We start from the raw sequence: 27,147 nt of genomic DNA on the forward strand, positions 1-27,147 counted from the left end.
TGGCCTGAGTCTCGCTAACGACAACGGCAATCTTAAACTAGCCTATTAAGTTCTTAAGCGATCGATCTGAACGCACACTCCTCCGAGAATTAATCTCGTCGTCAGTCAACACGGCGCTAAGTGGACTGAACGCGTCATTACCCTAATAACATCATTCTCCATTTGCCGAATTATTGGAAAATTTTAATATTCACAAATAATTTATATAATTTATATTTATAATTTACAAACTGTTTGATTTCCTTTAAATTAAAGTTTAATTAGAATGATAACGTAGATTACGTATAATTAAACATTTATTATTCATCGTCTTTAAATTCTCAGTTGTAAAACAAAGCATCTTACAAGAAAGGACGTGTAAAAATGAATAAATTAAGTAAGATAGTAGCAATCCAATTTTCATCGATCAATTGATTAGAATCACTTGTCCTTTCCATTTTTCTGTCTTTCTATTTTTCTGTTTTTCTCTGCTAAATTTAATTATTCATAAAGTATGTGATTGCTCAATTATAATAATTATACAGCATTATAAGGTATTTTGGTTTAGAGGGATGTATCCATTGTGTGTAATCCGATGCTTATTATAGAAACCTTCCGCGCATTGCAACAGCTGGACAAGCAGCACGCTTATTTGTTCAACATAACAGTATTGCAGGTGATTAAATACTTTGTGCCATTTCCCACGATACAGGGGGCATAATTATTTCAAATGTACAAATTCTCGTTTATCCGCGTACAGTGCGCAATTTAGAACAGACCATTCGGAAATAATGAAGAATTCACTAATTCGATATTCGATTCTCCAGAAGCAGATAATGACTAACATTTGATCGTAATAGTAAATTTATGCTTGGCTTGCTCTAGCTAAATTAAACTTTAAAACTTTAAAACTTTTTATATAGAATTTTGTTCAATAGAATTTTGTTAAGTTAAATAATTTTGCATATTTTTCCCTTATTAGTATAAAGTGTAATTTGAAAATCAAGTTGATTGTATCTTTTTTAAAAAATTATTCTGTTTTTAATTTCATTTATTTGTATCGGTAATTGTCGGAACGAAAAAAATGCGGTGTTACGCGAAACGTGAAACAAGATTAATATGTTATTGATATTTCGATAATATTTCACTGTTTTCAGCAGAATATTTTTATGTGCATATCGTTTTACTTTAAAATATGAAAACGCAAACAATATTTGACAAGATTTAACATTTTCCAAATCGTGGAGTTTAATTTGGAAGAGTTTTTTAAACTCGTATATACGATTCAGTACTGTTACTCACTGTATTGCGGTATAGATTTCTTTTAATTACAATGCAAATGGTTTCCACATTGTGATCGGAACAATCGTGTTCGTTGCATTTCGATTTCGTTGCATTAAACCGGAGTACCAAGTACATTGCTCTCGTATTTGATGCTGCATTAAGATAAATGTGTAGAAAGTAATTTTATTTTTTTTAACAATATTATCGCAGCAAGCATGTAATTAAATTAAGATTTTCATTTATTTGCGTACAATGAAGATATCGAACGTTAATATTTAAAGTTTATGCAGCGTTTGAAACTCATAAGTTTATTTAAGAAGAAAAAGAGACTTTTGTATGTTCTTTTTGTATGTATATAAGACGTTGTACGTCATACACAATTAATAATAACAATAGAAAATAATGAAACGATTACCGGTAACAAATTGCGATTAAATAAGTAATAACTATCTTTATATATTCGAAATGCCCGTTTTTCTCTATGGACTATACTCTATAAACGGAATGTATAATATAATGGAAACCAATATTGCCTCATAGCGATAATGCTTCGTAGAGACTGCAGCTACACGATGCAATTATCGACCACTCGACGAACGTGTCAGGAACGTAATGAAGGAGATCAATGGATTTTCAATTGCCAGTATGGCACGGACTCGCGCCAGAACTTCGAAATAATGCTGGCGCGTTGTATAATTGACCGACGTTATTTCCTGGTGCGAATTATAACGTGTCTCCTCCCCCCCCCTCTCCTCCTACTCTGCACGCGCTAATGAGATTCAGAGAATTAACAATCGATTCACGCGGACAAGTAGCATCAATGTCACATTACGCTCCTATAATGACAAATCAGATCAAAAAGTATGGCGATTAATAAATTTTACTCCGAAGAGAGACAAAATGCAATGTTCGATAATCAGATATCATAACAACACAAAGTCATGGCATTAGTTATAAAAATATTATACCATGAATTTTTTATATTAACGTATATTTATAAAACTACGTAATGTTATGTTCAAATAATAGCAACATCTCTCCTTTAAAACGTTATGCTTAATAGATATGATCACATTTACGAAGAGAGAGTCTTTTATGTAAAATATTTCAAATCGTTTTAATCTTAAAACATTATTTTTACTTGTACAGAATTGAAAACATTTATATGTTTTACTAAGCGTTTTAATTATATTGCTGTATTGATATAGGAAGACAGAAACTAGAATGTGAGCATGCATCTTCATTATTCATGATATTTAATTAAAGTTGCTCATAATGTCGTAGATTATAATTACACTGTCTACGGGCAAATACTGTTTGTCCTAAATGCGAAACTGGTCTCTAATGACTTAATTATAACTGGCTTTTCGCTTAATGAAAGGGACCTAAGTGCAGTGCGTTAAAGTTGCAATAAAAACTCGAGACTGGCGTCTTCGCGTTTTAAGAGAGTCCGCGTTTTTCTTCTTAAAACTGCACTAACGTTCTAAGAGACAAATCTTTTAAGATCGGATATAAATGCTATTTTCTTATCAGGCTTATACAGCGCGTTGCGCATGTTTTTCGGTCGATGTATCATTACAGAATCCTCCCAGAAATGAAGGGAGCTCTCTAGAAAAGAATCTCCGTCAAGAAATGATGATGACAATATCGCAAAAACTCTCTTCTCTTCGTAATTGTAAAAATCTTGTTGCTCAGTCTGCTCTTCTTTTGCTATTTTTGCTGGTTCCACATCGCGAAAATAAAATTAATTTTAAACTCACAATCAGCATAAAATCCATAGTTGAGGAGAACATCTATAAAACGTTGGTTAAACAAATAATACAGAATATTCCAAACACTTAGTTAGAAATTCTAGTTAAAAATTGTCTAATATAAAGTTAATCTTTCCAACAATAACGTCGAAAGACTAACAGCTGGAAACAGAAGAAACTTTAAAAAGATTTAAACATATAATGAAACTTTATTCTTCTTACAATATCATATAAATGTTGTTTTAATAGTCTTTTGGGAATTTATTACAAAAAAATGTTCAATATTGAATATTAGAAGATTGTGACTAAAAATGATTTTTCTCAATGTTTTTTCTAAGAAAAAATTGATCCTATATTAACCAATATTAACCAAAGAAGATAAAAACGGCTCGCCAGAGAAGAAAAATCTGAAACATTTTATACAAAGTATATATTCATTTAATTCAAATTCGCTGCTTTTCTTACTACAAATATCCATTAAATGTGATCCGTCAAATCTTTCCTCGCATTCTTAATCAGGATATGTTGCATCGGATCACCTGCAGAACGTGACTAAAAAGCACAATATATCAAAGCGTGGTGGGTAGCAGATCGTGATAGGAATTCTGTTGTCGTTTTTCGGACGATGGGATCGACTCGCGCACGCGTGCTCAACTTTTATACACATAAAACTCGCGAACTCCAGTCGTAGTACCTACCCACCCTGAACGGAGAGTTGGATTTAGATTCATGAGGTCCCCGCAGGCCTCCGTGGACACGCTCAACTTGACTGGACTACCGCCGGACTTATTCCAGGCAACCGCGTAGAATGGAGGAACACCCTGCGGAGAGACCAGTCGTAAAGAATATAAGCAGGATGGTCTCTTACCGCAGGAGGTCGATATCCCAGGGCTCGAAACACCAGCCATCCTTTCGAGGACATTTTGTAGCGAAAGAACGAAAGGACTACTTTCAGCCGCGACAAATGTCTCTCCTTAACTCTTCCAAATCTGATGACACGTCCCAGATTTTTCCGTACACTGGAAAAATTTATTCTCATTTTTTCAATTTTTTTACAGCAACGAAAATTCCTTCTTATCCACACAATTGTGATTTCTTTTCGTTAAATATTTCTAAGGTAAAAGTAGAAATTTCGTATGATTTAATGTAAGATTAATAGAATTTTTATTTTTAATTTTATTCGATTATATTCTTTTTCCTAGTTCAGATTATAACACTGTATATTATTAATATAAAATAACTTACATTTATGCTCACATTTAGTTGTATCGAGGTATTATACAAATATTTCAATACATGAATTTTTACGTCTGTTTGACGCTTCGTATCTCAACGTGTTATATATGCTTGGTGATAAATTTTTCATTTGGACATCTGCGTACAAAATCTTGCGAAGTGTCAGGTGTAAAAGCGCTCGCTTTCGCTTCACAATGAGATTCGAAAAGAAGTATCGTGCGAATGCAAGATAGATCTAAAGCGCTCGCACTTTAGGAAGGTTATATGTATATATGCAGCATTAAGAGGAAAGCAATAAAATTTGAATAATAGATTTTATCTATTCGTTTAAAAATATTAGACGTGATATGCAAAAGGCGAGAAAAGAAAATCTTCTAAAATAATATTTATTACATTTTTGTGGCATAAAATTACTTTTCCGAATAGTAAGAATCTTAAAATTTGCATTTTAACTTGAGAACGAGCGCTTGAGGTGAATTTTACACCCACTGCTAAAAAATGAAGCTCACGTTACAATAATTTTAACATCCTTCTTTTGTTTTTTATATTTTTCTTTACTTTATTCTCAGAAAATTTTAAGTAAATCTATGTATATATAAATATTGTCATCAAATATTTATAAATTATAGAACAATCAAAAATATGCAATATATAATTAATAACAATAACTTTTAATTGGGGTGCAATAATCACCCCAGATGACCATTAAAAAAAAGTCAAACGCCTGTTTACGGGTTAATTGAACAGATCTGTTTGTTTATAAACAATTTGGATTTGTTTACATAAAACATTGATCAAATTTACTGTGAAAATGTATATATTGTATTGCGGACACATCGGTATTATAAATCAACTTATCATCTTTCTCCTATTTATGTTGTAATCAATTCCATGAAATTATAATGATAGTTTTAATTTTAAAAAAGTAACATACAATCTCACATGCATCTTCGCTGAAATAATTTGTTTTAAGAAAAACTGAGCAGAATTTTCGGCATCGCAAACGTTGTCGATTTCACGCGTCAACCGGGGCTCTCTCCGGAAGTTTCACAAGACCATCTTTCCGTCACATACACTTTCGGAAGTCCTCGCGCGACTTTAGCAGAAGAAAAGTTTCGAAGAGCTAGGATCTTTCTTGACAAATTTTATATCAGCGCGCCTAGTCGAGGCGAACGTCTGGCGAAAATTTATAGCACCCGGGGGAACAGTAGCTGGAACCGAAGGAAATAATCGACCACGTGATTTGTGGAATTTTCGCTTGATCCTCTCGCTTTGAACGAATCTTGCTTCGTTACCGTCCATTGATGACCTTCTCGTAGTGATCTTCGCGATTCGATTATTAACATCCGTTTATCAATCGGAGAAAGAAAATTAAAAATAATTTTATATTTTAATTTATAATATCCTTCGAAGATGCAAATAACGATAATTTATTATTCCTCTATTAGAATTAAATACAATTATAGAAAATTTACTTTCACAGTTTATTCTTAATGGATAAATTCTTAATAGATAAACTGTAAAAGTTTCTCTCTGCTGTTACGAGAATTTGTAAGTCGATTTCGAAGGAAAGTTAACAATTATTATATCTCAGAATATGATCGCGTTGGACAAGTTAAAAAGTAACGGATATTATATTATGTGTCGATATTGTTCTTACAGTTACACACACGTTCTTCTTTTCTCTGCAGATTCTCAGAGATTTCACAGCGATGTCGTTTCTGTTCTGTAGCAAGAAAAAGAAATAGAAAAAGAGGAAGAGATATTCTCTGAAAGCCCGCATTGACTTTCAACACTCGTGAACCTTCTTCCTCTTGTACCCTAGCACTCTCAGAAGAAGGAATCCTGCCCGTAGGGTTTATAAAAGCGTTGAATACACCGAATGTATCAAAAGTCGCATAACGATTTCTCTTGAACTTACAGTTGATTTTTTTCTTCTTAACAAATATTTGTTCGATTCTTTCTTTACGCTTTAACATTCAACTTGAAGTAGTTTTGTAACGAAGCGCAACGTCGAAGTAAGTATTTATAGTGTGTTGGAGCAGAGCAAATATTCGTCTTTTGATACCTACATTAACTTTTCAAACATTTTATTTCTGCTCGCTACAATCTCCGAGTAAGGAACGATCGCCAATATAATCGCTTGATTCCTACATCGAATATGAATTCGCGCGGATTAATTCCGATTGGACATTCGGAGTGTCGGAAGCGGAGCAGGGATTCAGGGGCGGTCGTATAATTTCGGATTAAACGTGGAACACGCCGCAGGAACGTTTCTGGGGAAAATGAAATGATTTTTCGCTGGGAAACGCGTAATTAAACGCAACTCGATTACAGTCGTGTGCATCTCGTCGTTTTATTCGGCCGCGCGGTCTCGTGTTAGAAATAAGATCTACACGATTCACTGAATCAGCAGCGCTTGAAAATAAAAACCTTTTTGGAATATTCAAAGCATATATGGACGCGATATATGGACTGGATCAAAAAGTCTGCAAATGTAGTTTCGAGCAAACGCGTATATTTCCTCCGACATGCCTCGTTCAAATATTGAGAAATTTACAAGCATACTCGAATATCTTCGCCGGTACCGGCCTGTCAGCGTTGTGTCAGTTAACTTTGACCACAGGACCGTAACACTGTTCCGAGATGTACACCCGTTATTGACAAATAAGTATGCGCCGGTACTGGTATGGCAATACTGTACTGTTAGTTTAGTATTTTGAGAGCCAACAAAGTTAGGCAATATCAGCTTTGATTGCTCCGTTTTAACAATCAATACGTTTTCTGGCTTGTATATATTGAAAATTTATAAAGTACCAACACTAAAAGTGATAAATTATTTGAACTTTGAAGTATACATTGAAACATATTTACCGTTAAATAATTTAGCACAGCAACGCATCAAACTTGCATTTGATTTAAATTTAGAAAGAAAATTCTGGCTGTGAATGCTTGACCACTACTACTGACTTAATATTCGACTTATTAAAGAGAACTGGAAATTTTTATGTTGCACGCCTGAATGACCACATAAATGAGTTCAGAAATAAGGCATCGTATTGATCCGTTTAGCTAGGTTTCAAGCACAACGTCTGTTAAATCCGAGGTTAAATCAGTTTTTTTCTCATTTATGTATCTCGACTCGCCTCGGGCAATCTTTTTCGATGCATAACCTCGGTTAAAACGGAAGCTGAGTAACGAGATACTCAAAGAGCTCGTCTTGTCCTTCTTTTTTTATCCACCTTCAACCAGCCTTCGTTCCTTAGACCTGATTCCCCTAACTTTAAATCTAAGTACCAGATTTCGCACGTTTCAACAAGTTCTCGTTTTTGAAAGTCTGTCGCATGAACATCCGTCATACAGTTCTATATGTGTTTTTTTATCCCTCTTTAAATCTTCTTTTTAACACATTTTTCTTCGTGCGATAGATGAAAGACGTATTCATACAAAGGTGTTAATAAATAATGATAAAACTGACGTGTTTAAGCATATAATTAATTAAAGAATCTAAAATTAGAGTATATAACTTAATCTTTAAAAAAATTATATACAATATATTTTCGTTGAATCGTCTTTCTATATATAATTCTATCTATTTTTTTACATGAAAATTAATATGCATTTTAAATATTAATTATCCTTAATAATTAGATCTTATTTAAAGAAAAAGTATTCAGTTTGTTTTTATAATGGTTTATTTTATATAATATAAATGATGTCGTTTTATAATATACAGCTCTTTAATCGTAAAGTAATAACCACGTTTATTTCTTGAATTCTCGAAAGCATGAATAAACAGCAGAAATGCTCCATGCTCGTCATACTTTCTCACACGACGCGTCAGAAAAATCGATGGCTGCGTCGTTCACGATGCTGCTAAACCTGGAAGCGATTCGCTGTTTCTTCCAGGTTTTTCTCAAAAGTATCTCCCGGCGAGAGGCACACCGACATTGCTCAACAATGACCAGATAAATAGCACCGCCGCGCCACCGACGATTCATTTCTCTCACACGTACTTAACATTTAGAACTAGGTTTTCTCGGGTAGCACGCGAGGTAACGTGAGGTATACAAAGAGTCGTTGACGATACCACAGGCTTCCATTAACCTTCTCTTATTCGGTTTCTTTTATCAAAAGATGAATAAATAAAAAAAATATCTTGCGGTGGGCTAAACATAGCGAGGTACTATGGCTTGGTTTGTAATATAGCTTATTTTATTATTCCTCTAGCTTTTTAAAGCATCTCTGTGCCCGAATATTTAAATATCTATCTCTGAGAAAGACGTGCCGTCAACATTTTCAAAACTTAATTAAACGATTGCCTTATCATATATTTTAATTTAATATACTGAGTAATTTTCGATTTAGTATCGGTTAGAAGTAATATGTTACTTCTAACTTCAATAAGAAGAGGACCCACGAATTATGCGTGAATTATGATAATATTTGGTTAAAAATGAAGAGTAATTTTTCGTATGACACAGGTTGACCCGGGCATGGTCGGTTAATTGCCTACTTAAATTCAGGAAGTTAAGAAAGAAGGATTTTTGAAAGGACGGAGATGCAATCCCGATTAAACTTCCGACTCTGCGGCGATATTACCGGAGTATAATTGAATTTCTCTGTTCGTATTTCCCTTCCTCCGTTCTCCCCCCTTTTCCCTCGTCTCGTTCTGGTTCCCGACCATGTCCGGTCATTAGTATAAGCAGCGATTCCGATTACAAGGGCCCTTAATTACAATATAATTTAGAGATCTTTTTTATCCAACCTCTTGTGTTGCAGTATTTTTCTCTCTTGTTCTCTTTCTCGTTGTTTCTTCACCGTGAATGAAGTTGTACTTTTCTCGATCTGTCACGAGAAATTAAATATTTTGAATTGTGTGTCTGCTGTATAACACGTACATTAATATACAGTGGATTAAAAAAGTATTTGCACATCCAGTTTTCTTACAACAACTTTATTCGAAGAAATAATACGTAATTACGAATTGTATTTATAAATAATTTATTACTATATGTAATAAGTTACTTGTGGACACAATTCGTAATTATGTATTATTCGTTCGAATAAAGCTATTGTAAGAAAACTAGGTGTGTAAATATTTTTTTAATCCACCGTATATTACATTAAAAATTATATTACGTACAAAAAAAAGCGGCATGTCAAAAGTTGTTTCGATGACAAAGCGAATAGAACGCGTTTTATTAACTGTGGTTAGGAATTCGATATCTCCGGAACAATGTGATGAGCTGACAATCTCTATCTCACGCGATTGACGAGTAGCGCTTTTACGCGGGCGATCCACGCGAGCGAAACTTCCAATCTCGAATTTCGAGATAACGACGCGAGTATTTCCCCGGGGAATATCCCTCGGCGCGCCCGCGCCGTGCCGGCAATCTCGTCCGATCGAGAGACACTGGTACGTCCCGCGACGCGTTTCCACCAAATCGAGTTCTTCGTATATCGAAGATAGCGCCGACGGTTGTTCGTCTTGACGGAAGGTATGACTCAAACTCCGTTTTACCGTCGCCAGTCCAAATTGATCTCGAAATCGCGCGGAAGAAAAAAAATGATCGCCCAGATGAAATGAACGGTTCAAAGGAGTAGCGCAATCTTGGAGAAGAGTAGGAGTTTTACACTATATTACGGAGGGAAAAAAGTAGCAGAAAGTTCTTTATTATAAAAGTTTGATATACCGCATGTTTATCAAAACGGCTAACGGATGCTATTCGGTATATCAATTTTCACTATCTATATACTGTAATAAGTTGCGAAGCAATTTATATTATTATATGACAAGCGAAGCTTTCGTATAACGGGAGAAGCTTTTAGTCCGCAATATAGATTGAGATTAATGAATCCCATCGAGTTGCAATAACGTTGCATAACGATTAATTTCCTGACTATAATAACTTGCTCTAATAGTAATGCATTATTGCAATATCGATTTGCAATATTGTCATTGTAATTTTGCCGCATCTGCAACGTAGACGCGATTATGTCTAAACGACAGAACAACTATGTGTAAAAAGCAGCAATTTATCATTATGATCTAAATTAAATTTGATCTTGCGCAAAAGCTTTTTTCAATTTCTGAATTGTATAGCTGGCTTATTTAAATCTTGCTGAAGAAAAATGAAACTCAATTGTTTTATATATAATTATAATTTACTAGAAAAAGGAAGGACAAATGTGACAGACGTGAATAGACGCGAGCTAGATAGGTATTTCCGTTGTCACCAGCGGGTGGAAATAATATCGGGGATCGGAGATTCGATGGTGAATTGTATGTGAAGGCGGTGACGTTTTGAGAAGCGCGGGGGTGGGCCATGGAGGGTCAAAGGTTAAGTGAAATTGAAGTCCGAGTCGTTGATGAAAACTGATGCGGGATACGAGCGAGCGGGCTGCCAACCCCTTGAGCAATACTTCCGTCCTCTTTTAATCTCAGGAAGGAGAGGGGGGTGGAGGGGACAAGGGAAGAAGCTGACAGCGGCGATCTGGAGAACGGGATGGTACCAATTGTCATCCGTGTGTGAGAGCGCTTCACGACGGACGGTCGTGTGCGGTTAATCCTATCACGGTGCCGCGCTGTTATAGGACAGCGCGAGGTATCCGGCTAAATAAATTGCCGCGGACCGGGGAGAACGACAAACGTGGGAGCTTTCTATTGAGAGAGATGATTTATGATCGGCGGTCTCGCGCGCCGCTTTTCCACTCACGGCTTGCGGAAAATCTCGACGGCCCGAAGTAGAACGGATAGAAGCGAATAAAGTATTCGAAAGAGAGAACCCAACAACGTCGGCCAGAAACCTGCTAGTCGATGTATCGGGGGGGAAGGGAGGATGAGGGATGATAAATATCACGGGGTTGAATTTGGGTCTGGCAGCATTGATGCAGGCTTTCCGAATCCACTGATCATTTTCACGGATATAGTCGCTCCAACATATGCGCTATCATGGTGATTGGAAAACTCGCTATTCTTCATTAAGCTAGAATACTGTAACGTCTGTTGGTTTCTTTTTACATCAAACGAGCGAAGATAAGAGAGAAGAAAATAGTGAAAGGATATCTTTTACGATCGTACGCAGGAATTCGCGATTAATCTTCGAGTTTATCCACGATCGTTACACAACACCGGAATTCCGTTCGGCGGGTCTTGATAGAATTTTCTCAGTTGTACGTCAGAACGCTTTCCGGCGGAAACGTTAAGGGCGAGGCTATTTTTCAGCCGGCGTCGGGGCCGCTGTATCTGGCCGCCGCCGGTTAATTCCATGAAATATCGGTGCCTGCACCTTTCCTGATAATGGAGACCTCGACAGACTGCCCCGGTACAAGCAATTTTTCATTTTGCCGTCGACGCCCCTCTCTCTCTCTATTACGACTCGTTTCGATTCGTCGATTATTTCCCGTGTGCGATACGCGAGTTTTTTTTTCGTTGTGCATCCGATGCACCAGAAAATGAGGGCGGCGTATCGACACGCCGTGGAAACGTTTTAGGCTGAGCGATTTTCACGCTAACGGTAACTCTATGAGCATCTCTCAACACCAAAACGGAAATGAACAATTTATCCACGCAGCAGTTTCTATTTTTCGCATGCAATTATGCGATTTTAATCGCTTCCTTTAAAAACATATTTTTTGACGAAAATCTGACAGCATAGCTTCTTCTTTTTCATAACGTATCTTATTTAACTATAACTCGTATCTTTATTACATTACATTTTTAATAAGTTTATATTATTAACTTTATTAAGTTTACATTCAATTTTAGGTAACATAATAACTATTATTACTATATGTCTATTGCTATTATTAAGTACTTTGTAATTACCATAGTATTTTATTATTTATTACCCATTTTTAAATCGTTCAATTTACCGCAAGCGTAAGAAGCTGTCTATCTTCATACCGAAATGGCTATTTCTCATCCTTCTTACTTCAACCTCAAGCATCTTCCATTAAAAGGAAAAGAATCTAGGGCATTCGGTATATAATATATCACATACCCTAACGCGCGCGGTATCATATCACTTTGCGGCTGATAGGCAACACGAGAAGCGCTATTTTCACGAAGCGCACCTCGAAAAAGGCTTTCATCGCGACGCACACACATTCTCACGTGAGCCTTCATCGAGAATCATTGGGGATTCTCGCTGCAGGAAATTGCGATTTCGCGTTTGAACCTCGAGATAGAAGAAGACAGGCGGGCGTATGCAAATTGCCGAGCGCGGCGGGATAACGCTGATGTAGGCTCGAAATCGAAATGTGCAGTGGCACTTGATCCAAATTAACAAGAATTGGATTCTATCGTTTTGATCTTGAACAAATGGTCGTACAGCGTGTCGATCACAATCGGTTTAATCGTTCTTAAACTTTCAAGCAGAAAATTAAAAGTAAGGGACATATGTAGATCCAATAATTTATATTACCTAATATTATATGAAATTTGCGTGGTTTTTGTACTTAAGTAAAATAATTGTATTATACGTACATAATTAGTGTGTAATTATTTTTATAAAAGATAAAAATTTGACTCATAATTTTGATTTAAAATTAGTTTTAAATTATATCTCATATTAAAATCGATTTGAGATCAATCACTCTAAATCTTGATGTGTATAAGTTTAGCAATACAAAAGTTTACAAAATTGCGTCATCAAGAATATTTAACGATATTTGACGATCGGCCGTCAATCGTAATGATGCCGTCATCCTTTTCACGTCTCTCAAACAGCCGTCAGACAAATCGATACCTCTGTGAATCTCCACCGGGTCGTAAATTGATTTCGATAAGTGAGGGGTTCACGCTACAATGGCTACACATCGCATCGTAGCCCCGATATTCCGCGAAATGATGTATCCCATTAGATCATGTCAGATGATTGACCCTTACCTCTCAAAGACTCGTATGAAAATCGGTGTTCTTCTCGATGTATTGTGCGTAGCACAATTATGTGAAAAATAGGTAGCTCCAATTAAGGCTCTTTACTTTATGAGCGAACTTGCCCCTCGATCTCTCTATCTCTCTCTTTCTCGATATCGCCGTTTTGAACCACATGCTGTGAGTATAGGGGAAACCCGGCTACGCTTTCCGACCGAAATTCGAGACACGTAGGATGGGGAAGCATCTGTGCATTTGCACGTAGATCTGTGATACTTCATACGAATGATGCGAAAGGAGAGGAAAAATATATCCTCGTGGGCGGACAAAATGCATTTTTCCCCAAGCGGAGGGCAAACTAAAATGTATCAGGCGCGATAGCTACAATGACAAACTGGTCTTTTGTACAATAAAACGGACTGAATTTTTAAATTTTGTACGAATGTCTAGGCGAAAAAGGAAGACGGATAACACTTTCGATAAATATAATATGATACTATAATTAAGATTGATAAGCAACATTTATTAATTAAACATTGATCTTTCGCTCGTAAAACACTTTCAGCGTGCTGAAATTGAATCTCGCCTCGAGTAAATATTTCGATCTTCTTCGTTGCAATACCTGTGTCTGTTGTGTGAGTACAACTCGGTTAAATATATCTGCCAAGTGGCCGCTCGTATTTACACGAAAGATTGGAACGGTCGGGCCATGATTGCGCGAACGTAAAGCAACGCGATTTCTACATTCATTCCCTTTGTACGAATAAACACACGCCTGTTTGGTTTACGTCAAATATCGAACAAAGGTCCATGCCCACATAGTGGATAAGTCGGTCGGGTAAACTGTTCGCCGAGGCAGGTTTTGGTTGGATTATTAATGCAATTCACGTCTCCCCGGAGGGTTGTGTGGCGACGCATTCGAGATCGAGAAATATCTTGCCAATACGGTGACGGTCCATGCAATCAATGCTGTCTGTAGGCGAAATCGTATCACTGGAAAGTTGAGCAATGTGTAAAGGCTGACTTATGGCCGCCCCCAGTGGGACATCCAACGAAATTTAAATAAGATCTAAATAAAACTTTTATTTTATTTCATTAATTTATTATATATGTATATCAAGTAATTGTAGAATTGTCTGAAAGAACAAGAAAATAGAGTATAGTTTTTTCATTTCTACTTATTTTTATGATATGGTATATTTTATTACATTTATGTTAAAATATTAATATTATATTTAAAAATTTGTTTAATTATTTGTTTTTAATTTGATTGCCATATTATAAACGTAAAAACCTTAGTTGCGTCGCAAGAAATTTTGTTTAAGACACACACATATTAAATAAATAAACAATTAATAATAAACTATTAAATATAAACTATTAAATAGAACTATTAATAAAATTATTAATAGACAAATAAAGATAATAATTTTTCGACACGTATATTTCAATAAGACAAGATTGACATTTTCTGAGTTATAAGGCCAGTGTAAAACGTACTTTTCTCGCAATTCGCAACAATTCTCCTCTCACTCCTTTCCGGCTTAGAAACTCGAGTTAGTGATCTACACTTTCTGACTTGATCGAAACTTTCGGGACCGAAGATAGTTCACGAGAGACGAAAGGAAGCCGATAGCAAAATAATCCCGGTGCACCGCAGTCATCCGCGATGACTTAGTATCTCCGGATTCTCTCCTCGACTCCGAGAAACTCGACCATCGCGCTTAGTTTACTTGGCAATCCCACGTGGCCGATGCGATCCTCGACAGTAAACGGGTTGCTATCGACCACGGATATCTATATATCTCCGTTATATCGGGCTAGCATCCGCTGGTTCTTCAATTTAGAAACTTTGCTAAGCCATCCAATTTCACAAATATAGCGATTGAGTGGTTAGTGTGAGGATAATTTGATAATGATGGACATAGTCTATCATAACTGTCGTCGGTACATTCATCAGGATATTGCTTTTTTGCAAATTTTTAATTTAAATGGGAAAAGAAACAATTGTTTTTTAAATTTCATTAATCAGTAATTTTGTATACGCATCATTCAATTAACATAAAGTACAATATATGCTGGAAACATTGAGATACATATAAATATTTATTAGCAAGTAAACTTTCTTTTTTTATTCAAATTACGGATAGGATAATAACTAACAATAAGAAAAAAATAACGAGTTGCTTTTCTATTGACTATTATTAACTAGCCAGTTGCAAAGCCAGATTATTGACGTCCCCCAGCCTTCGGGCTTAGTGGATCGAAATAAGAGCCTGTGCGATAATCCAATCCGATTTTGCGAACGCTTTGAGCCAGATAATTCCTATATCCGAGTTGAAGTTGCGCCGGATTTTCTCGAAAATATCATTTTTATTTGCGCGGATCTATTTTACCCACGATTGCTGATCAAATCCAGAAAAACTAACAGATTTGCTTACGTTCACGTAAGATCTCTATCTGCCTATTTAGCGGATACTGCTAATCATGTTAAAACGCACACGTATATACATGCACACACGTACAGAAATAAATTTGAAAAAAAAAGAAAAAAAAAACAAAAAAAAAAGACGGCTTGGTATCGAATCGGAAGTACAAAGTAAGCTCGACCGCCGCAGCGCCCAGAACCACTAATGTGCTCGCTCGCAGCGCGGACGGCAACTTCGAGGTGACCTTGGCCACGAAGGCCACGATCTACCATCAAGGATTGGTCGAGTGGAAGCCGCCGGCCATATATAAGTCATCCTGCGAGATCGACGTGGAGTACTTCCCATTCGACGAGCAGACCTGCGTCCTCAAGTTCGGTTCGTGGACCTATGACGGCTTCAAGGTAAATTCGCATGGTAGCCGTTAAGTCGTGTCCCTTCCCGACCAACACCCCCCCCTGCCCTCGAGCCCCCGAACGATTAACTGAGAAAATTAGCCAGCCAAATGTCCGAGACGCGGATCCGACACGGGCTCCGTCTACGGGATGCGTCTGCGGGACGGCGATCAAATAGATGCTAAGCGTAGAGTAGATCACAGACGATTGGCTCGTCGCGTGGGTCTCCGACGATCGAGAGGGAGAATACGAAGTTTCCGAAAACTACCCCCAGAAGACGGATGCTGCCATATAGCCCGAGATGATACGGTCGTACTTATTGTGCAGGTAGTGAATCGTCGTGGATCAAGCACGAGATGCCGATAATAACTCAAAAGGGTCAAACAATCAATATGATTTCATTGATTAAAATCCAAAAAATAAGAAAACTTTTAATTTTTACTTTTATCAAAAGTAAAGTCAATTGTCGTTACCAGTGTCTCTCGAGTGAAGTTGATACGCGAATCCGTAACGTTTCCGAAGCTATCGATCACGCGACTCAGTCGACGCGTATCGGTTTTCCGTTTCGAAGTCTCTTCTGGACAGTCGGAAGAGAGACGTTTCGCGAAACAGTGAAAGTACCCACGATAACCGTGCGAACGTGAGCAAGATTCACTTTGTCGATACGTGTGAAGTCGGATATCGGAAGAGACAGAAGGGTAGTGGAGATAGAGAGAGAGTGAGAGAGCGAGAGGGAAAGAGAGGAAAGAGGTAGGGAAAGGATGGCAGCATCCGGAGACCTTCTCTCCGAGCCAATCGTGATCACGCTCGGCTCGTTTCTTCGGTGATTCCAGCGCCGACGGCAACTACGAGGTGACGCTGATGACCAAGGCCACGGTCTACTATTCGGGATTGGTCGTCTGGCAACCGCCGGCCGTATATAAATCCTCCTGCTCCATCGACGTTGAGTTCTTTCCGTACGACGTACAGACCTGTGTTTTGAAGTTAGGCTCCTGGACCTATGACGGCTTTAAGGTGCCGCATTACCACAACGCAACCGAGCACGAGAAACCGCAGTCTCCAAGCATTTAGTCTCGAGAATACTTTGCTCATCATCGGTCTATTCTAACGTTATCCTTTATAGCTCGTCCTTTTTTTTACCATTTTGTGTTCTCTTTGTCAAAGAATGCCTCCTTGACACCCGTAATCGTTTCTTGCGATGCGCTAATCTTGGACGTCACGTGATATATTTACGTATATTTATATTCATCCGTCTACGCATGTATACAGGGTGCGCCAGATACTCTGCATTCCCTGCCATGTATTTCTTCACCAATTTGAAGTTGAGCCTATTGAAAAAACTTGAATGAATGTCCTTTGCAATTTTATCCCACTCGAATACAAATTATTGAAATTGAATGAAGAGTGAATTATCGTTACTCATTCACGCACGCACGATAATGCTTGGTTTTTTTTTCAATAATTCAAACTCTACCAGCGCTTTGAAGTTCTCGGAGAGATCTACTCTAAATTGGTGGAGAAATTCGTAGATGAAACAAAGAATATGGGGTGCCTGGGACACCCTATATATGTGTGCATATATTTGGATATTGTTACGTGGTGTGGACTGCAGTGTTATTTTATTGACCACCATTCCATCGTGGTACGACGCGCGGTCGGCTCATTTTCATTATCATTCCACGACGTGTTCGAGAAATCGGCGGGCTCGCGAGTCACCTAAAACGCATCCGTCAGTTTGCGGCTCGTGTTTGCTGTCTAGGCGAGGATCGACGAGCTTATCCGATGTCCACTATGTCAGACTGTAATGGAGTGCGCGCGTACCGGCGATTCGAGAGATTTACCGTTACATGTCGGACGGGATCGCACCGTCAACGTTTGTTAAGCGGTATATCCTGTTGCACTGCGAATTAATTCCGTGATTAGAAAGACAGTAACCTAGATAGGAAAAGACTTCAATAATCATCCCTCCGACGATACGTTACAATATCTTGCGTGTCATTGCATTACTTATATTTTATAAAATAATATAAATCGATTGATATAAATTGATTTTGTAATCTTAAATTATGGAAAAATGTAAATTGTTTTGCTGTTTCATATAGTCATTTACTGTCTTGAAATTTTCGGCAATCGATACACTCAATTTATTATTTAGCTACTTCTCATTTTGACAGATCTGCTATTTGATATATAAAAATTTTATTTTATAAATACATAATTATATAATATAATAGTTCATATCTGTTTGCTAATAATGTACTATTTGTCACGTGGATAAAGACTTGTATTTATTGCAAGAGATAGCGTCATATACGAAAAAAAGACATAATCTCCTCCGATCCTCGCTTCGACAAAGGAAAAAAAACGATACGTTGAAGGTCCAAAGGGTGCCTCGATCACGATACACATGCCGAAGGGAGCGAATATCCGCTTCCGGTCAGTCGCGCCTCGTTTTTTGCCATTTACAATATGCAGCGATGCCGAATTTAAAAGAACTCTAAAGCCACGATTACGAAACTGTTGTCGATAACGCCGGTTGTGGAGTCTAGCTGTTTGTTTCTCTAGCTTGTTCTCTTTACAAAAACACACAAGGGCGTCACTACTCGACACACGTGGGAAAGGTATAAAATATCGCGACAAAAATCGGCACATCATGACACATATGAAACGAGAGACATGTTAGCCACACGCATCCGGTTGTGCCAATACCGGGGACACTCCGTTTCTTTTATGTGCGGCAATCTCGCAAGAATTGTCATCTCATCTACGTCCGTCATCGTCGGTGCTAAATTTTCTAACATATAAAGACAAGACGGAAAGAAAATTGCACAGTTTCTTGTATAAGTAGGAAACAATAAATTGTCATACATAATTAGTGCAAGGTTTGTAATAGAATCTATTTAATCTATTTTTTAACATCAGGCTTCTTTATATTACGTATTGCCATATATATCTACTCTAATAAATTTGTCCGGAACTTTGATTGTTTCCTATTTATTCAAGAGTCGCATAACTTATTTTACGATACTTTCGAGTATATCTACGTTCCCCGTCTTTACAACTTTATCATCTAATAATAACTGTACACTATGAAACTGCTTCAATATCCACAAAACTAATTAAAAGTACATTTTTTTTACGAAGGATCGTAATCGAAACGTACGGCATCAAAGGAAAGAAAGTTCATAATATACCCCGAAATGCGCGAAATAGACTGGAGTTAACGGATTCCTCCGATATCCGCCATTTAGTTTGACATTCTATTAATCGAGCATCCAAACGAGCGGTCTGTTATTTTATCAATCGTATCACTCGATTGCGAATTTGACCAACGCTGATCGCGGGCTGAGCGCGCAATTAAACGCGCGTCGACAACGCAATTTACTCGTCTAGACCGAGCCCGCGGGAAAAGTAGGACGATCGAGACGCGATCGATAGCGGGAAAGAGTCGCCAGCCACGCGCCGCAGTGCTTTTCGAATTTCTCTCTTCGCGATTAAAACACGCTTGTGTCCTCCCCCCAACCCCTGCGAAAGGAATACAGACTGGACGTAAAGTGCCTCTCCCTTTCTTGAGAGCAATTTACCGCATTCTGCTATATGTAATATTAAAAGTCGCTTAGCAGCTGAATAAAATCGGTACTCTTTAACCGGACTGAATAAGCGACGCTCTTCCAGCTTTTTGAAAAGACTCCGTCGTAACATTATGCATGAGCTCTTATACGTAATGTCAGTCAAGATTGGTGTTGAATTGATATCAAGGAAATCCTTGTCATTTCTCGCTCCAAATAGCAGTTTCAATTAATGCACTTTTCAATGTCCGGATTTAAGAAGATGTTTTAAACTGTAGCGCATTGTTCTTAATCACGTTCTTAATCACTTAATACGAAGCATGGTTAATTAACATACATACATAAAATTTTATAATTTTACACTATACATCGCACATTTGTAACATTACTATGTGCTTACAAGACAAGGCTTGCAGATTTATGAATGTGTAATTGTCGCGCCAAACGATTTCCATGATTCATGCGCTCGCGCGTGAATACAGTCAACGTATACGTGTTATTTAGTGCGTGTCCTCTTTGATTCGCGGCTCATCCGTAAGTCCCGCATACTCCCACGGTCTATATCGTTAAAACTTTCCGTCGCGGAATTTTCGTGTTTTTTGCAGCGCGACGCATCGCTCGTTAGTCCCCGCCAATCGGATTATACGAGGCTCGCGCTAACTGCGAAGCGCTATATTCCGCAAGATAAATTGTTGTATTGTATCTCTAATGGATATATTCCAATGGGAAAATATCCTTCATGATATTTTGAATAGATTATCAGATTTACTGAATGTCATTTTCTGACAGATTGTAAATTTCTTGGAGTTAATAAAAAAAAAATTGTATCTTGCAGACTGATAAAACGATATAATATATAATAGATACAGGTCCCTTTGAATGAAGAGACAACGAAGCTTAATCAATTCCAACTTGCAGTCTCTATAATTAGAATCTTTCCAAGAAATATTTTTTAATATTTAATTAATTGTATGTAATTCAGAAGCTGTTCATAACTCTTATTCATAACTCACGGAAAATCAATTCGAGAAATTGCGTGAAGAGCCGTGGGAAAAAAAGATGGGCAAAAAATACTTGCGAACGTGCACGGTACGTGGTACTTCATTCGCGCTCGTCAGCCCGACGATTCCGGAGTCGTGCATCGCGAGATAATACGACTTTTCACGTATCGTCTCTCCGTGTTCCTCCTGCCGGCATGCTTTATTGCTACGATAAAGGGCGGATCAATATTCCAGTGCACGTACGCGGCTTCTATCCGCTCATTCCCGCGCATATATCTATGCCAGTCGAGCCAGGCTTCGTCTCTTTTCCGGTGTCATCAGATGGTACATGAAATAAAGCTCGAGTCGCGAAAGGGAGATCGGGTTGCGGCTGGCGATCTGACGTTCTTGATATAGATCGCGAGCGATTCGCCTCCGCTCGCAGCGTTGTGACCCTCGCGATTTGACTTCAGCTGCGCTACACTTTCTTATCATAACTCTTCAGGACGTAAAACGGGATTTATTTCGAGTGACATTTGTTCCAAGCGCGGCCGTTCCCACCGACGCTTTATTCAATAAATGGATAACTCGCGTAATTATGTGACGGCGAACACAGCACCGAACAATTTGCGCGTTGCATAAATAAAACGGTTGCAAGGGGTCAGTGCGCTCCCTCGTCCGCGTGACCTATCAGCGAATAATTTGGCTATTCGTCCTGTAATGACGCCATTAATAATGCGTCGCGATATCGGTGCGCTCGATAATTATTAGAATATACGAGGCGTCTCGCATTCATGAACGGAAATTCTTGTTTGTTATAAAGATATACGGGACGTGAAAATGTCGCGTAATATGTATATATTATAATATATACATATATTTCATTTTATTTAAAAAATTCACAGATGAAAGTACGAATTTGTCCCGTATAATTTTGTTATTCGCTGCCAAAAATAACGACTTGATTGTTTCGGTTAATCCGTAGGTCGATTTCGCGTGTCCATTAAAAAAAAAAATACATCCGGATAAACCGTGCGTTTCGCTCGACCGCTCGAACATCGCGGCCGAGCGATTTCCGGCGGCTCCGATATTTATCCGCTCTACTGCGACGTCGATTGTCCGTGGAAACGCCGCAACTCCTGCGCGAGTTATTGCCGGGTTAGTCATCCGAGACGGACATACGCGAGTTTCGGGACGAACAGACGATAATAATTCAATTTCCTGAATTCCTGCAAAGACCCCCGTTCCACGAAACGTTCAGCCATTGCTCGCTCTCTTCTTTTTCAATCGAAGTAGCTAAGTAGCAGATCGTTCGGATCCAGAAATCAATATAGCTCTTATATACGAGACAACGGAGCGATTTTATAGTTGTGCGATTAATATATCGGCGAAGACGGAAAAGCGTACATGTTGAAGAAATTGAAATTATTCCGGTGAAATAAATTTTACGCTTAAGGCGCGAGATTATTTCGATACTTTTCGTGACGGTCCGATAGTAAATTCGACAAAGCGCCTATTGGCATCGCGTTAAACACGTGAAAAGTCAGACGCAAATTGATATAAAAGCGTATGGTAATATTCGCAAAGGCGCGTTACCATCTTGACCATCGAGCTGCTCAGCCTGAATTACCATATTGTTCGCGGAATTTATATCCGAAGTTTCACCGGTCAAGACTTGACTAAATGTGTGTGCGATAACCTTTAGTGTGCACCGATGTGTACTAACGCAGCCAAGCAGCGAATTCGCAATAAATCTGGTCGAACTCAGAAGCAAGCTTCGTAGAAAATGAGAAAAAAAATTATGAAGGAGATTTCTGAGACTTTAGCCTTATTGATATATAATATAAAGTTACATTTTCGAGACACTACGATTACAGAACTACACGGAGATAATTTTTTGTTAATTGTTATATTTTACCCTTAAATTCACTACAAATTGGGACAACTTGGCAACCAAGGAATTTTTAAAATATACAAAAGACATTTTACAAACAACGTGATAAAAATTACCAAGCAGATTGGTAAATTTTGAAAAATTATTGAAATTTCCTAGATATGTTTTAGTAAAATTAATCAAATATATTTTATATTTTAATGTAATAGATATTAATATTTTTTATTATGATGGATATTAATTAGAATAGCTCGCATAAAATTCTTGGTGGTACATGTTGTCCCACAACTACCATGATTTCAGGCTAAATTTTAAGAGAAAATTCTCTCCGTGTATAATTATGCGTTTAGTAAGGAAGAAGAATATGTAACAATATTTTTATTAATCAATTTATTGATACGTCCATCCTACTAAACATGCCATAAAGAGAGCGCGGTCACAAAAAAATATAAAAGAATTAAATGATATCCAACGGGATCAAAATTCGCCTGATCCGTTAATCTTATTTAACACGCCGCAACTTCGTAATCAACGGTTTGTGATAACGTGCTTTGTCTCGCATTGAAAAATTATATTTCTAGCGACATAACGCGTAATAACGGCGCGCAATGTCGGGATGACCGATGTCGGTATCAAATTGATAAGTGAAGCGAAGTTTATACGCTTCGCTCGCGTCACTAATTAAGACCTTTCACAATAATTCCTTTTCCAATACGCGACACCACCACCCGCCTCAGATTATATCTTCGGAAGTTTGATATGTGTAACGAAATAAAATAGAGAAAATATCCAGATTATATAACGCGTATCCTTCACATATTTTCTTAACGAATTTACGACCGATTTTAAAACTGCGCTGATGACAGTCGTTTCTATTGAACACATCTTAAATAAATAACATTTTTTTTTTGTAATTGCAGCTTACAGTATTTGTCGAAGAATGGAGATTTATTAAACGAATAGATTAAACGGTGTAACTTTTTAGCACAGAATTTATCCACGAGAAAGCCGTGTTTTTCCCGAAACACATATGTATAACAAAAAAAAATGTTGCGCATACATATTCATAGATATCTATGCATATTTATTGTGCTCTCTTTGTTTCTTTTTGTCTGCAGATATATGCACTCCGCATATTGATTGTGTAGATTTTTCAGCGTCTATAAATTCAAGTCTAATTGCTGACAAAAATAAAATGCTTTAAATCTTTGATACATTTAAATCAATATATGTGATTATATATATCATTATATATCTGCTAAAAAAATTAAAACATAAAATGTTGGCAATAATATTTGGCGTGCGTGAGAAAACGGCAGCTAAATCGACGAGGTATGTTAAGCGTTACATCCATTTAAAAATTTTCTGATAAATGTTTAAAACATTTTCAAGCATTTCAAGCTATTCAAAAATTCGACAACTCTCCGATCAATGCCGTAAACTGCAATTTATATTTAATGTATCATTTATGTGCGGTATTTTTTATCAAGCCATATAAAGAATCGGAAAACGGCGACACACTCCGCGGGCTTTTTCGTTCGGCATTTTTACGAGCGCTTTTATAACTTCGCTCAAACTCGAAATGAAACAGCAGTGGCGATCGACCGCGCTAACTTGATATCGCCCGTCAAAAAGTCGTCCCCTTTCGGGCTTCCAGGACGGAGGGCCGCAAGATATTCATCGGGAAGTGGGAATTCTCCGATCTCGCGCGCACGAGCGCGAACAGGGCGCATCCCCTTTAAGAGGCCCTTAGGGGAAAGTATAGTGCTTTCGCGGCTTTAACTTAGCAGCGGCGAGTCGTTGACTTGTTGAGTGGTTCATGTCAACGTGACCGGGTCAGAGCGCAGTCCGATATTTGCCGGAACAACCGACACGCCATGCCACCAACCGATGCGAGACGATGCGATGGGACGGGACAGGACGGGACGGGACCGAGAGCGCGACGCGCCGCACCGTCGACTGTCCATCGACCTTATACGCCATCAGGATTCGCGAAACGTCGATCGCACGCCCAGCGTGAAATCCTGTCAGCGCATTAGAATGTACATCCAAGCTGTGCCATGCGCACATCTCCGTCACACCCGAACGTCCGTATATATAGGACGGAGATTCTGGATCGATGCTCAGCAGAAATCGGCCGGCTTTTTACAAAAAATTTTTTCTTTTTTATTCGATTCGATCTTGGCGCTAAATCCGCTCCAGAAAATATTTACCGCAGCAATTCATAAAAATTTATGTTTGTTTGTTATGCAGATTTGCAGATGCGTTTTTTGTAGTCAATTTTTGACACAGGAAAAGTAAGAATATTATTAATCGATCATATCGTGATAAATTGATAATGAAGAAATATATAAATACGTCATTAATTAAACAATAAGCTGCAATCTATTTATCTTGTTTCAAACTCCCACAATTTATAGATTGACTTAATAATAAGAAAAGGAAAGAGGAAAACAAATTTTTAATATTGTTACACTAATTACGAAACTTTATAACGTAAAATTTAGATATTTTTATTTTACAGTTAGAATAATAACTTGTTAACACTGTTCGTATTAGTGACTAAAAGTATCGCGAGAGTTTCTCATGATTACAGAAAGAGCTCGCAATTGTAGAATTTATTCTTGTTTTCCTACCCATCTCTACGTAGATACAGTACCTTAGAAAAAAAAAGCTTTTCCGTGTCTCTCTCTTTCGTATTTTCGGAATTACGAGCTCTCATAATTGGGATTTACACCTTTGGAGTTCACGTAAAAAAAAAAACACTGTTATGTTTCGCGAAGAACAAACACAAAAGAAATGCTCAGTTTGAAACAACAGTAAACATGAATAAACACAATGCATATAATACTATGCGTTGCATGAAGGAAACGATTGTAAATTATTGTAATTAATTAAAAGATATCCAAGTGCGGTTCTCTTAGCGGGTTTTATCGGTAGAAATTCACAACCGAGAGAGCAAATTAAACTCATTCAATCAATTCGCAAGATCCGAGAATAGAACGAAACACGACTCAATCTCATGTCCATTATTACGTCGATTTACGATCCATCTGAAAACAAGAAGAAGTATCCAGCTGAGTGCATCGGTTCGAATTTTGTGATCATCGATAATACGTCCGCTGCAATTCCCGTTATTATTGAACGCACATAAATCAGACTATTTCGAGTTGCACTAATCTAAGGAGGAGAGGAGGATCGGCGGACGGAAGGAGAGAGAGTTTTTGTATTGCCGTGATCGCGTCTGCCTCAGGCGTTTCTCTCCGTGTCTTTTTTTACCGAGGAAATCAAATCTAATGCGAACGTTATTATTTATCGCTCTCCTACCATTGAACGACTATAAAAAGATGACCGCAAGAAATGGCTGCGTGAACTTTGCGTCTCCTGGAGACGGGACATCTTCAACCCGATTGTACAATTGTGGCTGGGTTCCGATATTCACTGCCAATCTACTGAAAATCTACATCTGTACGTACGTAACGTAAAGACTACGTACGTAGTGTACGTAGCCTGTGTGTTACGAACAACGTGAAACAAACGAGAGAGAAAAAAATCAATGCGATATATACATATAGGCCCATATTCTCAAACTGTCTTTTATCGATAAAAGCGCGCTTTTCTTTCTGAGATGCTATAGTTACGTAATACTATATAGCATTTTAGAAATAAAAGCGCGCTTTTATCAATAAAAGAGAGTTGAGAATATGGGCCATAGTGTATATATCGGTTTGATCTTTATATATTGAAAGTGGCGATTGACGTCGTTATTCCTTCTCGAATAATGCACACGAATTTTATACCTTTTCCATGGGGGCTCGACTTTCCATAGTGGCGTCGGCGCCTTTTGTACGTTTCGCTTTTATCACGCACTTACACGTACACACAGACGCGACATGCATCAATATACACACACGCATACACATACACGGGTATACTTTACGTGTGTCATGCCGAAAATGCATTTTCCCGCGGCGCTCGCGATGCAATCAGAAGTGGCTTGGCTTTGTGTAAGATAAGCGAGCATAAGTGCGTATGCGCGGCGCATAATATCATTTTACTTCCTTAATAAATTTGACTACGTCGCGTTGCCATTATCTTTCTTATCCTTCCGAGGTAGAAGAACAATATAATTACATGAAGATGTTGCCAGCACGTGTGCAAGATGATTTATAATCGTCGAGATTTACGGTATTACGTTTTTTAACTTTAGAATTGATTTTTTCCTATAGCAAAACACGATACGCGATTCTAATACGAATTCTTCTCGAAAGAATTGACATTTACTTTGATTTAATTTCTGTTAAACGAAATTAATTTCAAATTTGTCGAAGAAAGCGCTAGTCAAGTATAGCGATATATAATTTAAAGACACACCTTGTATGCACTTACCCCCGTGAACTTTGTGCGCAAAAAAGAGTGCTAAAACGTTCGCTAAGAGAAGAAAATCTCTTATATACAGAGTTTAATCTCGCAGTTTTTATTTGTTGCACAGCGAGGTCTGCGATACTTAACCGTGGAGGACCGCGACGCGGCGGAAAGATTAAAAGAGGATGCATCGCGTCCCGCGGTTGCAGCCAAGTGTTGTACACGCAGTTCACACATTCACACGTATACACGCACACGTATTCGCACGTATATATTCCGCAAAGTACACGGAATCTTATATGCATACACACTCGGTGTACACACGTTACAGGCTGTTCCGAAACTGCCAGGCACCTTGAATAAGCCACACGCGTATCCTCGCGTCGT

The 27,147-nt window shown here is 38.0% G+C and overlaps 1 protein-coding gene across 1 annotated transcript in view; it reads left to right on the forward strand.

The window, feature by feature from the left end:
- The window catches only part of Nachralpha4 (nicotinic acetylcholine receptor alpha4), a 255,707-nt gene that overhangs the window by 167,069 nt on the left and 61,491 nt on the right, over window positions 1–27,147 (forward strand). Inside the window, exon 11 of the mRNA XM_071781731.1 lies at window positions 15,781–15,961. Coding sequence (XP_071637832.1) covers window positions 15,781–15,961 — 181 coding nt within the window. The remainder of the gene's footprint in view (window positions 1–15,780; window positions 15,962–27,147) is intronic.

The sequence above is a fragment of the Temnothorax longispinosus genome, chromosome 6 (assembly GCF_030848805.1).
Source record: "Temnothorax longispinosus isolate EJ_2023e chromosome 6, Tlon_JGU_v1, whole genome shotgun sequence".
Lineage (NCBI taxonomy): Eukaryota > Metazoa > Arthropoda > Insecta > Hymenoptera > Formicidae > Temnothorax > Temnothorax longispinosus.